The sequence below is a fragment of the Nothoprocta perdicaria genome, unplaced genomic scaffold (genome assembly GCF_003342845.1).
Source record: "Nothoprocta perdicaria isolate Ctin4 unplaced genomic scaffold, notPer1 scaffold_299, whole genome shotgun sequence".
Classification (NCBI taxonomy): Eukaryota; Metazoa; Chordata; class Aves; order Tinamiformes; family Tinamidae; genus Nothoprocta; species Nothoprocta perdicaria.
Genome location: NW_020455531.1, coordinates 146,357 through 164,276, shown reverse-complemented (window position 1 = coordinate 164,276; position 17,920 = coordinate 146,357). Strand labels below are relative to the sequence as shown.

Genomic DNA, 17,920 nt, shown 5'->3' with positions numbered 1-17,920 from the left:
TATCTTAATAGTGAAAATAAAGTAATTAAATAATTGCTATAAGTTATTTATAAAACAGATCTTCTCTTTATGTCTTCAGTTTTGCAGTTGTTCCAGTATTCCATTCATTTAAAGGCATTGGAAATACTTCTATCCTCATTGAGCTTTTTTTGTTTTACTCGATCCCATTGCTTGATGAGATGCTTTAGAATCCTAACTCTTTATGTCCATGACTTCTTACTGATAGCTCTATTTTGGCTATGGTCAGTAAGGCTGGTTCTCAGGCTTATTTCTCTGCCTCTCCCCCTGTGATGCCTGCCTGGTCAACCGTGGTGGTGGCATAGGTCTTGATGACACATGGTCTGTAGACAAATCTTCCCTGGTCAATGTGCCAAATCTTGGTCTCGTCAGCAGCGGTTGCCTGAACCCAACGGATGGCTGAGGCTGGCTGCTCGGCTCCTGGCTTGCTCCTCCTCCATCCTGTTTTCCATCAACTTCATTCTTCCACTCCATCCTAAACTCAGGCAGTGGTCTCTGCTGTTTCTGYCTCTGGTCTCTCAAAATTTTCCCTGCTCTGGGTCTTAAATTGAGCACTGTGGTAGAAGCATCCATTTCAGAGTCACTGCTGTCGCCCACTGTTATTTAAAACAAAATTTAAATTTTAGGTACAGAATATTGCTGTTTCAGGAATATTACAATAACAGAACACTGAACAGTAGTAGCYATACACAGCTAAAACGCTTTCCTGTGTTTCCTACATTCAGTCTTCTCTGTCTGGACTCAGTAACAAATACTTACTGTGTAGGGTTGGAAGACTGATTTCACTTTCCTTACTCTTACCCTGTGCCCCACCTCCCCCCCACCAAAAAAAAAAAAAAAAGAAAAAAAAGCTTTTAGAAAGTCCCCACTCATCTGCCACCCTGTATTTTAGTGACATTTCCCCAAGCTCTTCCTTTCTGTCTCCAGGCACGAAAAATCTGACTCCATCTCGGCTACCTGGGGTCTACCCCCTGCTTACAAYGAGGCAGGACACAGAAATCAGATGTTCCACTCCCATAAGAGGCCTAATCTGAGAGGCATTTGCAGGGCACTGGATACTACAAGGGAGGCAAGGAACTTTGCTTAGGAAAAGGAACTTCAATTTCCCATCAAAGAGTCTCCCAAAGGATAATGTACAGATGGATGGAAATATCCAATCTTTAACACACCTGCATATAAGTTTTCAAATAAAATCTGTGGATCTGATCTGTCAGACATGGTGTTTTAAATGTATCAAAGTAACAAATTGTAGATCATGTAATCGTCATAACAACACGTTCCATGAATAATCTCCACGTTATTTGTTTTAAAAAGATGAGGAAGGGGTCAACAAAACATATCATATTCATTCACCCAGATAATTTTATATCAAGAAAGCTCCTCTTCAGACTATGTTGGCAAGCTTTTTTCCCTTAATATGCCAAATAGTATATTTTTTGACAATTGAATAATCTAGACGCACATTGCCTTTTCCATGTGTAATTCTAGGTGACAATAGATGACCTCTGTAGACATAGTTAAAAAATAAAAGGCATCCTGTAGTCAGGAGAGCAAAGATGCAACTATCAACAGACAAGGACACAGACCCTTCTGAATTAATGTGAAAGAGAGGCAAACTAATKGGGGGGGGGGSCATAAAAAGCAAGAACTATTAGTGRTTGACTTTTTGATTGATTAGTTCTAATATACCCAGCAGGAGATCTCGGTCGTTATATGGCATGAAAGGGGATAATCCTGAGCATGGTATAAGCAAGCTTGGTAATACAAATGGTAGTAAGTAAAAATAATGCATAGTATTGGTCAAAGTTTTCATATGCTATATTTTTCTTTCATCATAATTGTTTTTGTTATAAAACTCAAGATCTCCAAAATGAAGTGAATATGAGTTCAGGCAGAAAAAAAATAATGTTGTTGCAATTTTGAGCATTTTGAGAAGATCTTCCTGAGATCTACAGATCAGAGATCACATTTTCATTCACCTCTCTGGTAAAAATGCATAAAGAGTCTCAGGGTCATCATCTCCTTCATAATCCAAGGAGATCTGAAAATGGTATGAGAAAGAAAAGGAGCATGGACCCTAACAGTATTTATGGTGCAGAAGTGTTTCAGGCTGCTAGTTGTTCACATGAAGGGATATTGTGCATTTGAACTGCGAAAACTACTGTGTCTGCTGGGGCATTTCTCCACACTAAAATAGCTGGTTTAGTCCCAGCCACCTGAATGTTCTGTAACCTCTGTTAAATATCCAACACCTAGAAATATGCTAAGAATGCATCACTCTAGAATGTGTGCTTGCGCATAAAATGGTTAATATTTATTTGAAAATTAATATGCTGATTTCTCCACATCATCCCTGGAAAAGTTTTCGAGCTACATAAACAAGATGAGTAGCAGCACAGGAAGAGAGAGCAGAAAATTTTCCATTACCTTTAGAAGATGTTTTATTTCTTACTCGTAGTTTCTCTGGGAGTTTAGTGTTTTTAGGAAGCGAGAGAAACCTTTTTGTATTTGCAGCAGCCTGTACAAATAAATACGAGAAAAGTTAAATTACAGCAGAATGGATGACTTCTTACAAAATGAATATTATGATGCACCACAGAGGCTTGAAAGGGTTTATGTAGCTAAAGCTAGAGAGTAGTCTGGGCTTACCTAATGTGTTATCTTTTACTACACATTCAGTGCCTTTTTGCTGGTCAAGAGCTATGCTAACTAAGGTAAAGACAAAGAATAAATCCAAAAGCCAAAAAATAACATTCTACACAGTTGACTCAGACCAACAGCCTGCAAGGGGTGTTTTGAGGCAGGCAAACACTGCATCTTTTTCCATAACTAGTGCAGAGCYTTATTAGCCTGTTGCTAAAATCAGGTTGAGACTGAAGCTTGGGCATAAGAACCAAACTGTGTTCTACCCTGAAAACGCTTAATACACCTAGATGACTTTATGATGGGTGACCAGCCACACGAAGGCTGCTGGAAAGGTCAGCACTGGGGCAATAGCAGGTTCAGGACACGACAGTCTAGTTTGCCAGTGACTTAACTCTAAGAACTCTGAGTGCAAAGCACACCTCATACTTCCTGCAACACAGGAGGCACTTTTTTTTATAAAAATTCATGAATTTCTCAAGGGTAGCCTCTCCTATAATTATGACAAATATTTAAAAAAAAMCCCAACCTTTACAGTCAACCAGTTYTCCTGTGTTTGTTCCATTTGCTGTTGTACATTCAAAGGGAACATGAAAAGAAAATCTATTTTCCATGACTTGTTTTCCCTCTTTGGATATGGTAAAGCTACTCAGGATCACCATGGGTTTACTTAAGGATCATTATTTTTAAAATTACAGTCTATGCAATCTAAAAATCTGTTTATTTCCCTGCCTRCCAAATGTTTCAATCCTGCAAAGTCTCTTCATTACTGTACCTTGTAAATCATTGATTAAGCATGACAAAGAAAACATATGGATCTGTGGCTGATAAGGAGGAAGTCATTCAGGAGCACAGCTATTGCTGAAGAAAATGCCAGAGTAGCCCAGGCAATGATCACAGAGAAGATATAGTGTTTACAGGAGATGTGATTCCAACTTCAGCTGTCAAAGGACAACTATATCCATCAATAATGCAGTCAGTAAGGAATCTTGCAACACGAAAATACAAATTTATAAAATGGTTACTTTCTCTGTCACCTGAAACAGGAAGATGTTTTGGGAGGTCAGCCTCTTCGCTGACTGAATCCTCATTTTCCTTTCCAGTAGGGTCTGAAGTTTACAATATTGGTAAAATAGGATTGCTTCAGRCTACCAAATCTCATCAATGCCATGAAATTTCTTGAAAAAAGAACAGATTTTCATATTCTGTGTCAAAACTTGAGGTCCTGACTACATTTTWTGATGACTAAGGAGCATTTTTAAAATGCTCCAGCATTTTTAAATGAAATGTTCACTTTGTCTTCATCAAAAATGCTTCTCTTATGCATATTTTGGAGCACTTTTTGTATATCTCAATGTAGAATTCTGATCAGATCTTAGAGGTACACTGTGTGCGGAGCTTGTCTTGCTCCTCTGAGCTAAAATAATGGCAGAAGAGCCAGTTCCTACATCATATGCTTCAAGACTGCAGCTTTGCTGAAGGGGTCAACACAAACCAGGAGTGGATGTGTGCAACTCAGGGTGCAAACATGACAAGTTTGTGTGGTTGTCTTCCAAACTCAGAATTTATGTTTCTACATTTCAGAAGATCTTTTTTGACATAACATTTAGCTACAGAGAGCTACTTGGTATAAACAAACCAAAATGCAAGTACCGGTTTTTCTCTTGACAGGCTGTTCGTTTTCCTTAAGCTCTCCCTAAGGCTGTGCCGGCGACGGATCAGAATTTCTTTGGCCTGCTTTTCATTCGCATCTGCAGCCAGGCTATGTCGGTTATATGACATTGTCTGAAATATAAAGGCAATGGTTACATTCCAAAAAGCACAATGTCAAATGCATTGAACTATATAAACTGCTCAAAACAGGCTTTTTGCTTTAATGGTTTAATAGGCATCATAAATCTTGCAAACAAAATCATATTAAAGATGATTAAGAACAAGGATAGCAATTATGCCAGCACTTCTTTTTTTCTTTTTTTTTTCAACTGCTGCTATTCATAATGGAAGAGAAACTGTAAAAAGTTGGCTTGATACAGTGTTTACTGCAACCTTGTACTAGCTCAGTCAATACATCAATAGAAGATGCATATTTGTAAGMGATAAGATCAGGCACAGAGGGGAGAAATCGTTTTTACCTTCAGCGAGCTGAAGCAAATTCCTCTTTTGAATGTTTTCCAAAGATGCAGATATTCAAAATACTTAGCCACAGGAAGGTAAAATGGACTTTTGTTTTTATTTCTCTGCTTTTCCAGCTCATCACCTCTGTTCTTAATACAAGCAACTTTCACAACTGGGGGCAAGTGGGAAACTTAATCCCACACTGAGAACCGACTGAAATGTGGATATAAGTGGGACTAGATTGTGATTGAATCTGCACCTACRATCTGCTTCATAGTAACATAAGTACTTGGTAGGTAAAAAGCATACTATATATGTATATATATGTATAAAATGCATATTTTATATTATATAACACATACAAAATGTAAAACATCAAGTTTTACCTATAGTGTAAGATTAAGTAAACTATTTATGTTAAGGGGTACAGATATCTTGCTGAAAATATGACAGAGAATRGATCTATGGGCAATATGGATGAACAAAAGCTCCATTCTTTTTTTTTGCTATTGCACAGCAGACACAGAGCTGGCACAAAGATATACTATTAAAGTCATCAGTACACTCAAAGATAGTTAACGATGTAAAAACTTCATCCTTACTCGATGTCGTATTTGATAGAGGTTCTTTGTTAATATTTCCCGCATATTTTCCATTTCAGTGGGAGAAAGTGGCTTTATTTTTCCTTCATGATATTCACTGTGTTTAAAAAAAAAAAAAAAAAAAAAAAGGAATATACAGGAAAGAGAGAAAGAGGAGTTTTTTTCTTTTTTTTCTTTTTTTTTTAACATGGAAATTGCTTTGGAGATATTTCCTTTGTTAGAGCTAGAAAAAACATTTTTAAACCAGCCAAGCAAGATGCAAAAATGTAATGCACAGAAATGAAACCTTGATAACATTTTAGTCACTGATAACCCTTAAAAGTTGGTAGAGGTCCTCAAGACTCTCTAAAATTTCACATAAATTACATTAAATCATAAATATGATTAAGGTACTTTTCCAAATGCCCATCACKCTTCCCTTGTAGATATGGTAGTAGATGTGCAGCAATGTTTCAAACCCAGCTCAGCCCTACGTGGCGAAGTAATGCTCCCCAAAATCTGTGTGCCACCAACCCTGTAAACTTAGACACTCTGGAAGAGTGGAGTTCACTAAGTGCTTTGTAGGTGCACTGCAAGTGCTCTTTTTTTTCTATCTATTCACCTCTTTATATGCAATTAGCACGCAGGCCTCATCAAAGTTGTTATCCTATGTACAGCCTGGGTCATGAAACAAATGCTAAGCCAGACATGATGCTTGGCCATGCTGGCCTCACTTGCCTACCTGAGAGACACCGCCGACGGGACCTTGCTGATCATCCCACTCTCTGCCATCTCAATGGCATGTTTTATTTCCAGCTTCTTGTATAAAGAAACAATACTGGATTTGGGCTGGTTCTCCCGGATTAGAAGTCTTCGCAGGTACTTATTGTCAAACTTTTTAAACCTGTATATGAGGCAAACCAACCCAGCAAGTTAATTTTTTACTATGCATAGCTAAGGAATGCCAATATACCATCTCTAAAGCAACTGTGAAGGAGCTTATTCCCTGGGAAGATTTCTACTCATATTAATAAGTTACTGGTGAATAACCTAATAAAAATAACCTAATAAAAAGTCAAGTTCATCTTTGCTTCAGATGCTCTTGACCTATATTTTCTTTAATGGTTGGTCTCCTTAGTAGGAACTTTTAGGTACTCTGTGTTATTAAACAATATTGTTTTTAATTCTCCATTTTCATCAAGACAAAGAGAACATTAAATATTTACTGTAAAAACAAATAAAATGTCTAAGTTAACACCCACTGCTTTTTCTTTGAAATTTTAGCCTGTTCTTGCAAAATCTTGGAAGTTCTCCATTCCTCCAAAACAAATGCAACCCTTGTGGATGCTTAGTGAAATAATATTGATTAGAGCTGGAGTGATTTTGTTTATCAGAAAAATATCTTGCCCTCTGGTCATCCTGAAGTTATTCTTGAATTTGAGTCAAAAATATTTCTGAAGGTAATGTGGAAGTGGACCTATCTTTCTCTATAATCTGTTGACAGAAGATCACAGACTGGAGTAGAACTAGCCTGAGTAAAGCAGAGTTGTACTCATATCATGTACCTGTCAGGTAAGTGTCCTCACTTTTATGCCCTCAGGGCATTTGGGGAGAACTCTTAGGCCTTTCTGCTAATGCAGTTCCACTGGTACGAAACACTGAAATTCTTGTTGAGGCAGTGACTGGAAGGTGGGTGAGTAATGTCCGTGTTCTGGGTCTAAAGGACAAGTACTTGGCGGGGAATAAYGTGCTTTGGTGACGATGATAATTCACTAGCTGAACTGAACACATGTATTATTCATGCATTGCTAGTGATAATCTTCTTAACTCACACTAAGTCTTAAATAATACCATCAAGAACTGTGGAGCTGCCTGCTATTAAGATCTCTCATGCACCTCATGTCATCTAATGCCTTGATCTTCCTGTCGAAAACCCCAACGCTTTTGTGTGTTTCTCATCAAATAACCCCTTACTGAACACCAGAGGAATACACAACCTGCAGTAGGAAAACAGCCTGTGGATGAAAGGCTCAGTGGATACGCAGGAAATGTGCTGAAACAGCCAGRAAAAAGGAGATTACACAGGCCTCAGAAGGTAAAACTCTTTACCCTGGGACCAGAGGGTTGTATTTTTTCCCAGCTGGAGTTTTGGTTCTACTTGCTTGTGGTTTAGTAAAAAGATTCTGTTTTCCTGTTTTCTCTTTGTAACCCACACGTTCTAAAAACAACCATCTGCTTTCAGGAATAAAATGCTGAAAATGAAATAYGATGCCCAACAGCCTTCATTTGTTGTGGTTGAGCCAGTTTCATCTTCCCTGTATAACAAAGAACTTGAAATGCCATTCTTACTTATCTCTCCAAAAATTGTGACCCCAGTGTCCACACACATCTTCAATTCCAGCCTTCACATGATCGAAGAACTAAGGGGAAAATATTGGTTCATTACATAATCTTATAAGACATCATTTGGTTTACACTTGAATATTATTACTTTCTAATACCGACAAAGCTCAAACGGAAAAGTCTATTCAGAATTTAGGATGATGCTTCAGTTAAACTAAATACAGTCAAATGAGCCTAGTGCAGACTTGGCTTACGGTTATTAGAAAGGCTCAGACTTTCTGCCAGTTCACATGCTCRGAGAGGGTAGTTCACATTCAGTCATTGGCCAGACTGAGAGACCCAGATTCTGCTGTTTTCCCCTGCAGCTCCCTCAGGTCAGATCCCCAAAAGGACATAAATTGGCTGCCTGTCTCGGGAATGTCACTGTTTTGCTCCTAGCTAAATCTGCAGGCAACTTGTTTTCCCCAAGTTTTCACTTTTGAAAGTTCTCTAGCGCTTTGGGCTATGCCTGGGACTTCCCCAGGGTCTTCCCCAGGCTTGGCAGGGAGCCAGGTATGACTTTGCGGAGGAGAAATGCTGAGAGGGCAGCAGCTCCCCACACCAGCATTCTGCATGCCTTGGACGTGGCTGACGTCCCCGGCAGATGATCCCAAACTCTAGTTTCAGGGGCTGCAGTCCARCCTGGCCTCGGGGCCTTCTGAGCGCCTAATATTAGTAATACACTCTTCCTGACTCTGTCACCAGCAATGCAAAGGTGAATCAGTCCAGAGGCACCTCTCCCTCTGAAACATTTCCTAGAGCAGCTGTGCTCTTAATTCAAGTGCCTCAATAGGGCTCTCTCAAATTCAAGGCCAAATCCTACAGATAGGATAAGCTCTCCAATTGACTAACTTGTAGACACCCAGGCTCAGCTCTTTTCTTTGAATCCGGACCGTGTTATTGTTTATTTGGAGGATTTACAACTACCCTCATAGGCATGCTGCARGGAGAAACACATTGAAGAAAGTGCATGGCTAGTAAACTGCAATGCTGGGAGAAGCATAAGTACCAAAGACAAATCCATAAAGAGGCTGATGATGTGAGAGGTAAATAAGATTAAGTGYGTCTTTAGAAGGAGTTTGCATTTGTTTAATTAAACTAGCTGAATTGTAATGCAATTAAATTGCCATAGCTTTGCTAAAGTAGTTAGGTTTTGAAACAGCGTAATTTCCTGTGTGAAGCAAGAAGATAATTTCTCTCAGCAGATAAGTTATAAAATGAAAATTCTAAAATAATGCTAAACAATAATAGTTAATAATGATCAAATGTTAAACTTAAATTTACAGTTACTGACTTTAAAGCATCTATAGAAATTTAGAAGATCCCATCTCCTTCTGTATTTCTTCCTTGCCTTACAGAAAGCCACTGGGAGTTTTGTCTATACCAAGGTTTCATATATGACACCAAAGCTCCAACATACCCTGTTATATATCTCTTCACTGACAGCAGGCTGCTTTTTATTTGACCTTTTGACATCAAGAAACTCCACCAATGGACGGATTGTTATTCCCTGTGAAGAAAACAGCAAATATTTCTGTGTTTATCCATGAATAAAAGGGAAAAAAAATCTTTTAGTCTCCTAGTCTTTTCTTGCTCTTTCAGAGCAGTCATAATGGCTGTGGGCACCTTCCCAGCACTCCACAAGCACATCTGAAACTCTAGTTACAACAGTGAATTCATTTTTGTGATCAGCAGGTGTTGCACTTATCCCTTGACAGCCTACAAGCTCTGCTAACATAAAAGAAGTGAAAGGGATCTCTAAAAGTAACAGGTCCATACCCCTTGTGCCCCAATACAATGTGTGGCAGTTTCATAWATCCAATAAGGAATATGTCACTTACAACAACCCTGAGGTTTTTAGTTTTTTTTTTTCTAATTCTATTAAGTATTAAAAAAGCCTCTTACTTGTTTTATGAATAAACAACTATATATTCACTCATTACAAAGCAGAAGGATGGAGTCCTCTTTTCTAGTGGTTGCTTTCAACACAGGTACACAAAGATGTCTCAACATTTTTAGTAGCACTAAAAATACTGTTCAAGACCAGTGACAAGCAGATTGTTGGTAAATATATAAAAGAACAGAAAGTTTTGGCCACTTCATGTATTGAGGTGGCCAAAATTACAAATTCCATGACTATTTGTGGAAGAATCAACATAATGTTTTATTTGCATAGGCACACTGAGATGGGGAAGGCAATGAATCTCACATGATGTTGAGATCAGCCTCAACTATCCCAGACAACCATGCCATGCATTTCTTTTCAGAAATTGATCAAGCTTTATCGTAAAAGTAGTTAGGTTTTTTTGCCCCATTGCTCTTACTGGAACACTCATCCTGAAACTCATTGTTCTGATAATTGGAAATCTTCTTCTTAATTGCATCATGGTCCCTTTGTACCACTTTGTTCTTGTGCCAACATTGTCCTTTTAGCTTAAACAGTTCTCCTTCTCCTTTACTCTTTGCRTTTACCCCTTGATATAAACAGTAATTACATTCCCTCTTCTCCTTCATTTCACTAAGGCCAAGACATTCTGGTCTCCTTCCACACAACAGGCTTACCACTCTCATGATCGCTCTAGAACATGGCATTATTCTCTGCTGCCAATATTTCATTATGTCTCAAAATCACCTTTGCGTCTCCTTTCTGTCTCATTCTAGCTCAAAATCACCTTCTGTCTCCTTTGCGCTGGTGGGTTAAGCAGCATGCAGTTTTAAACTTGCACCTTTTTCTTTCTCCCCTTTCATTTTTTTTGCAAGGCTCCCATTTCACAGGAGAAACTCCTAATAAGTAAAAAAGTCCTAGCAAGAAATTGCTCTTATTACTGTTAAATTTCAATATGTTTCATCCTACTGTTCTTCATTGATTCTCTTCTTCCTACACCATATCCCACACTGTTGTCACCCTGAGAATGCTGTCCAAGGTCTGTCATCAACATCAGCACCCAAAGAATTCCTACTTTTCTGTGCCTTGGTCTACAATGAGAATACTAAATGAAGTCATGCCTCTGAACCATCCTTGAGGAATTCTCTTAATGACATCTCTTTAGAATATTATCTGAAGGTGGCTGCACACTGAAGCCTAAAGAGGCTGGGAAATCTCCATCTTTGCAGATACTCTGATCACAATGGGGAATGGAACTGGGCAACCTGATCTAACTTAGCCCTGCTTTGGGGACTGGACTACAGCCTCCAAAAGCCYTTTCCAATCCCACTTAGTCTATATTTCTATTTCCTTCTACAGGAGAAACTACCAACCCCCYTTACTCATCCACTTCTACCATATCTAAAGCCAATCAATCTTTCTATAGTCAATCTAAACCTCAGTTTAACTAAGAGCTAGACTCATAATTTCTTCTGTTCTCACCACAAAGGTTTCATAATAGCCCATTTAAACAAGGTTACAATAGGTTGACTATTTAATGAGGTTAATAGTGTTGCCTTGCTTTATAAAACAATTTGTCTTATAAAAGAATATCAGCTTTCCCTTTATGTTGCATTTCATAACACATTCCATTTACCTACATATTTTTAATTATTCTTTCAGAATCAATTTTCTCATCCTACATGCTAAAGAAATCAATTGCCCAAACTACTTTTTTTCCCCTTTTTGAAGCATGAGGGCAGATACTTGCAACTTTCCATGAAACCTTCTTTCATATAAAAATCATGTTAAAAAATAAATGCCCACAGATTGGAAATCTCATGTACTAGTTCCTCAGAAGTTTCTCACAATTCTGCATAATTACTAGTCCCACATTTTGACTTGAGTGGCTTAAGCTTCCCRGAATTTTGCTGCTTATGATCCTTCCTTTCTTATCATTCTTATTAGTCATTTTGACCACGGCCCCATAGTCAGTATGAAACCAGAGACAAGTTCTGCACAATCTCTTCCACACCTGGTGCTTTTGGATGGATGTCCAGCTGTTTTTCAAAATTATTGCGTAACATCTAGATTCAAAACACTCCACCTCTCAGTGTCATAAGTGTCTTCCCATTCCCCTGTGCACAGCACTCCATAGTCACCACTGAACTATTGAGTAAATATGTAATTTTAAATATTCAAACAAGAACTTAGTGCTAAGGCTGCATCCAGATTTTATTTTATCTCTACTCCAACCTCACTGGTTCTTAAAAAGCTTAATACTACTTACATGGTAGCATAAGTACTTAATATCTGTCATACCTTTACTACCTCTCTACTTCTGCACATTTTCTTTTAAAGTATAACCATGGAGCAATGCAGAAGAGTACCTTCAAGTATGTTCCTGTAAATGAGTGGAGATGTCTGTTTTTCAACCCACTGCTTATCTACAACCCATCTGAGAAAATAAAGTAAAACAAAAAATGTCCAGAAGAGAAAAGGCATTACCTGAATGAAAACAGTAAAGAATATCACCACAATAACAGCAGTGATGAACAATTTCTTCCTGGGGAACACAGCAGGAGGAAGTAAAAATACAAGTGAAAAACAAATAGCTCCCCGGAGACCTCCATAGGCAATAATAAATTGGTCCTTAAAAGTGAGAGGAATTGTTCTGAACACATTAATGATCTGAGTCAGGACAAAAACACCTGAGAGAAAGAAGGGAAATATAGGAGAAAAAAATAATAAAATTACATGAAAATTCTCTACAATGCTGATATTTAAAATGTTTTTTGTTTTTTTTTCTATTTATATATTTTTGAAGAAGTTAAATATTACTTAGAACCTTTAAAACACCACATAAGGAAAATTTCAAATATCCACGGCGTAACTATTTATTCAACTACCTCCCTGAGGTCAACCAGATGCAGGACCCAAAGCAACTAACTGTTCTYCACTATCTACTAGACTTTATTTGCATCTTCAGAATATCCAAAAATCTGTCAGTATAGACCAGGGTGCCTAAATTACTTTTTTACTGGAATTTGAGGTGCTTTTGAACACTTTTACTTGTTCATTGTATCATTCAAATTCCCATTCACCYACTTAATTTTACATGCCTGGTAAGTTTATTGTACTAGCAGTTTTGAGCAAGAGGTATTAATCATGGGGTTGCAGGTAGTGGACAGAGAAAATAGTTGAGATACGCACAAAGTGACCGAAACATTACATAAGAAATTGGGGCAAGGGAAAGGTTTAAGACCTATAAGCGTGGCCTGCACTTGAGTCCTGAGTGARAGATAAAGATCTAGTACTGTAAATACAGGAGAGGTCAAGCTATTTCTTTCAGCATTGTTTCGTCAAACGTATTCCTGAACAGCATTTAAGCTACAGCATTTCCTGGTTTAATGTTATTTATGCCAATGTCCAGGAAACCCTACAAACMTAGCAAACAGTCAAAAAATAAAAAACTGTTTGATAGTTTGAGAACTGCTAGTTATTAAGCAAATGTGTTTATCTGTAAATAATGGTGTACTTAGATAAAAAATGTTCATCTGGGGGAAAGGTGGAAGCTGACCCTGACATTTAAGACACTAGATAGCTAAAAACATTGTGTGGGTTGATGGGACTCTACCTCAATCTGAAGTCTTCTACTTGAGGTAGGATTAAAACTTTCACATGTAAAAAACATTGACACTTACCCAGTGCCCTCCAGATTAAACAAAAAAGGAGAGTGAAGCTAACAAAGGCCCAGTTCCATTCATGATTCTTTCCAACTGTAGACACTCCCATGAAAATAAAAATTAAGGTTTCGCTGACACTGCTCAGCATCTTCATAAAATACTTTATYGTCGTGTAAGACTTTTGGGAAACATTTTCCTCCACATACTTGTTCATGGTCATGGCACAAGCTGTWATCCTGAAAGGCAAACATTTTCTTGTATATCATTGGCTTGTTTTTTTGTTAGCTCATCTCAGTTTCTGGAGAATGCCAATCACTCCTCCATGGTCCTTTTTAAAATACAAAGTATAACTGATCCCATCACCAATCAATGTTAAATTTATAGATTTACTAATCCTACAGTTTTGTACATGAGATTTTTTTCCACAGCTTTCTGAGAAGATATTAGTATATGGAGAGTTTTATCACTGCTAAATCCACATGTTCCATGCAAGCATCACTGAAACCATATTTTGAACTTGGAAGAGGGAGAGACAGGGGGTGCTCTGGAGTATGGGGATGCTCCTATTCTTGCTGCAGGACATAAAAAGACAGGATGATAATTCAAATCCTACGGCAGAACTTCCCCCACTTCCCATCAGAAGTTGTCCTCCTACACCATTCCCCTCCCCAGTTTCTTTTTCCTGGCAGTGTAGGCAGCAGCAAGGCCATAAACAGTTTGTCATCCTCCTCCACTCCAGGCTACTGCTTGCTTTGCCCACGCATGGGGCTGACCATGGTCCTCACATGAGAAAAACATAACCAGAAGTCATGCTGGAGCAGTTGCACATTTAAAGTGACTAAAAATGAATGAACTTGGCATCTCAGCTGACATGTGAAAGAACAGAAAKGATTTAGTGTATACATGTGTGTACATGTCCTTGCTCTGAGCCTGTCATTGAACATAGGTTTTTAAGCAGCAGGAAGAGCAAATAACACCACCAGCTTTACAGCATATAGTACAGCTGCCAACAGTGCAGGGCTGGCCGAGGACCACTGAGAGAGGTCTACCTGCTTAAAAATGGCTAGCAGTGCTGGCTGGAGGATAACCTCAAGGTTGGGCCTCAGTGTAGGGGAATCACAGTCTAAATCACCTATAATTATCAGAATGGGAAACTAAGGTAAGAGTCACTGTGAAATAGCTGTCTCTTCTGGTTATACTACCTAAGGCAAAAGCATCTCTGCCCTCCTCCCTACAGTCAGTGCATTCTTTTGTCCAGAAGTTTCCTTCTGTCACATAGAGCCCGAATGATCTGGTTTGGAGGAGAAAATCCAAGACCTGAAATGTAGTGGTCGATCTCTGACCCCACCAATGCATCTACATCCTCATCCCCAAAGTGCATGAAAAGCATTACTTCTGACTGATAAATCTGGGAGGCCATGTGGGCCCTGGGAAGGGTCCTGGAGGCACATTATTATGAGAGGAATCCAAAGAAATGGAGACACATAGGTTGCTACCAGAAGAGCAGTAGAAGACCCTCAGTGTGCCTAAGTCTGGTCCTCAACTTCCATTCTTGCCCACTTACAGGTTGTGATAGAAAGGAAGTCTAGTCAGCACAAAGCAAAATGGTCATTATTATTAGAAAACTAGTGTAGTCCCTAAACAAACTTCAAGAGTGAGCAGAAGAAAAGCTGGATAAAACAGTCCTAAATTCCAATGCCCTACATTTAGTCCTGACGTATTTGTCTACTATCTTCTCCTTGTCACCCTGTTTCACCAAGATCTTTAACAGAAAGGTCCTCTTGGTCCAAGAGTGGCATGCTCTCTGGGAAGCAGAGCTCATCATGACTATTTGGGATCAGTATAGAAGAAAAATTGCATATTTCATGAGCATGCATACTTCTCCTCTGCAATACTCAGTGCTTTAGGTAATGCTTCTAGTTTAAGTGTGCAGAGAGATCCTGTATTTGCCATCACAGGTAGACTGTGACACAGAGGTTCTTCATAGTTATTGTTTTGTTCTTACAATCTTCCAAACTAGAGATTTGGCTCAGTCACTACCATCCTTGGAAAAGATCATTTGTATATTGCAGAAAAAATGAAGACGATGACCTGGGACATGCCGTCATGCTAGAGTCTTAAAGCTGTCGCCTGCTGCCCATAACATTAGGGCTGTCAAGTCTACGTCAAAGACAGAACAAAATACTACTCTTTTCATTACCTTCTTAAAATAAACTATTTTCATAAATATAGTAATTTAGGAAGGTCCTATAACCTGGGAAATGGAGGACCATGCTCTGGGCACAGTTTGTTTTTGGATCCTGAGGTAATGGAGACACTGTAAATAGATGTCCGATAAGAATCTGTCACCGGATTAATTAGGATCTTTGCAAGCTGTAACTTAAAACATCTCCCATGTTTAACAACTAGAATTTAAAGGGGCTACACTCATAGATTTTTTCAGTTGCATTTTGTAATTAGTCAACAACTGAATTGATTCACCAGTGTACCAAACAGTGTGGCATACTATTTCTTACTCTTAAAATGAATACTATTACATAGCTAATAAATGCTTACCCTAAGTATTTGGTGTCTTTTCAACTTATTTATTCAGGCTACAAAAAAAAACTACTTGAGGTCTCTTCAATTTAAAAATGATACAGTAATATAATGTTAGAATATGAGACAAAATCAAGCTCTTAAGATATGCAAGATGCTATATACCTCATTATAATATCTTGTTTCCAAATTAGGCTTTTACTGTTGCCATAATCTAAGCAAAAGCTTAGGTGTGCATTGTTTCACATTTCTTGTCCTATTATGGCTTACTACTAGCCTCCATTTCTGTGCCCTGAGGTGGTTACCTTGGTCAAGAAAGAGAGGAAAAAAAATACAGTTAATCACACTTAACCTGCAACCTTCAGTGGCTCTGAAGAATAGAAGTTCTCCTGTACAAACAGTACAGTTTCTGTCATGGCTGGAATAAATAAGGCCACTGGGTTCAATCCTCATATTTCCCTGACCTACTAAATTTACAGTAGTTCCAATGCTCATTCCTTTCAGCCTGGTAATTCATGCTTGCAAAAAAAAAAGCTGCACATATTAATATTTCTGCTCTTTCATGGCCTTTACAAGAAATAAGCAAGCAGAAGATGCACTATGATAACTAGAAATGGAAGCAGGCAAATAAAGTTCAGAGGCACATCTGTACCTTTTTACACCCATAATCCTGATCCAAGCCCAAGGCCTAATTACAGGAGAACCTATTTCCTCTCCTGAAGAGAACTTTTTTTTTGGCACTCACAAGGATATGATTCAGTCCCGCAGCTATTCAAGCCAAGTCACCTGACTCAGGGGTTACACTCAGATGTTTCAAGAATCATTTGTCCCCAGAACAAGYATATGGGCTTATCAGAAGAGGGACAAGCACCTTCCCCTCTATTCCTTTGCCAGTTAATTCCTAGTTGCACAGAAATGACGCACTCTATGCATGTACCTTATTTATTAGATAATACTGTATGTTCCTGTCGATGACCTTCATCTAAAGTATTGTGCAGTGCATAACTGTGATGCCTTGTGGTGTGTGTTTAAGCATCAGGCTATGAAGGATCAAGATTTTACCAGACTCAAGTGGGTATAAGTGAAAAGTGAGAAATAAGTTGAACTATAAATGATCACATAATTACAGGCCCTTCAAACAAAACATGTTGCAAGGGGCTCTCCAAGGTCATTTGATRCAATCACTTGCTCAAGCAGGGCTGCCTTTGAAATCAGAACCAAGCGAACACAATCATGTTCATGAAACTTGCTCCAGGAAATGGCACACAATGTCGGTAGATGTTGCATTCTGTGACACAGAGCATAACATGCTCTGCAGTTGAAAACCTAATCAAATGCTAAAAGCACGGGGTAGATTTATTCCCAGTGCACTTGGAGATTACAGAAAGTCTAAGGCCTTCAACAGCACTGCTTGGTAGGAAGGATGCTCTATGCTCATGACAGCTGAGGTATTGCACCTCTGCAGAGACCTCTTTGTCCTCTCCCTATTACTGACATATCTTTCTCTGTTAGTTATTATTACAAAATRTGTTTAAAGTCAAAGCATATACAATATCTTTTTTGGAGCATAAAAAAATACTTCATGTTTSCTCTATTGTTTTTCATGTTCTCAGGGGACACTGCCATAAATAAAGAAGTAATGTATCTGTGCCATGTTAAGCATTAGTGTGCTGGCCCCCGGCTCCAGCACGCAGTAATTCCACTTGTACGCTYGCAGCCCTTTGGTGTCCTTTTCATTTTATCCTAGGTGCAGAATATGCAATTCAATTTTCATGCACACTACTACATTTTTTTCCGTATAAAGTGTAGCCCGAGGTTTCTGGTTTAGAAGTCCTTTAAGTACTTGATCATAGGATGACAAGGACATTYGACTTAAGAAGAGGAGGAAACTAGAAACCACACAAATGCTATGAATAGACACTAGGGAAAGAGATGGCACATCTGTGAACTCAGTCACAGTGGATGCACATGTTACTTTATTTAGGCTTATATCAGAGGAAGCAARCCATGCAATCTTTAGCTCTTCACTTATATTGAAGTACTAAACTCTTCCTTTTTGTGGCATATTTCTATTTCTATTCTAGTGAGTTATC

At 38.6% G+C, this 17,920-nt stretch overlaps 1 protein-coding gene across 1 annotated transcript in view; it reads right to left on the bottom strand.

Moving 5' to 3' along the window:
- Positions 1 to 207: 207 nt before the first annotated feature.
- Positions 208 to 17,920, bottom strand: part of SLC9A2 (solute carrier family 9 member A2) — a 30,284-nt gene continuing 12,571 nt past the window's right edge. Inside the window, exons 4-12 of the mRNA XM_026041881.1 lie at positions 13,308 to 13,525; positions 12,112 to 12,314; positions 9,160 to 9,249; positions 7,707 to 7,777; positions 6,100 to 6,261; positions 5,379 to 5,475; positions 4,315 to 4,446; positions 2,446 to 2,536; positions 208 to 614 (exon numbers count right to left, since the gene is read on the bottom strand). Coding sequence (XP_025897666.1) covers positions 244 to 614; positions 2,446 to 2,536; positions 4,315 to 4,446; positions 5,379 to 5,475; positions 6,100 to 6,261; positions 7,707 to 7,777; positions 9,160 to 9,249; positions 12,112 to 12,314; positions 13,308 to 13,525 — 1,435 coding nt within the window. The 3' untranslated portion in view covers positions 208 to 243. The remainder of the gene's footprint in view (positions 615 to 2,445; positions 2,537 to 4,314; positions 4,447 to 5,378; positions 5,476 to 6,099; positions 6,262 to 7,706; positions 7,778 to 9,159; positions 9,250 to 12,111; positions 12,315 to 13,307; positions 13,526 to 17,920) is intronic.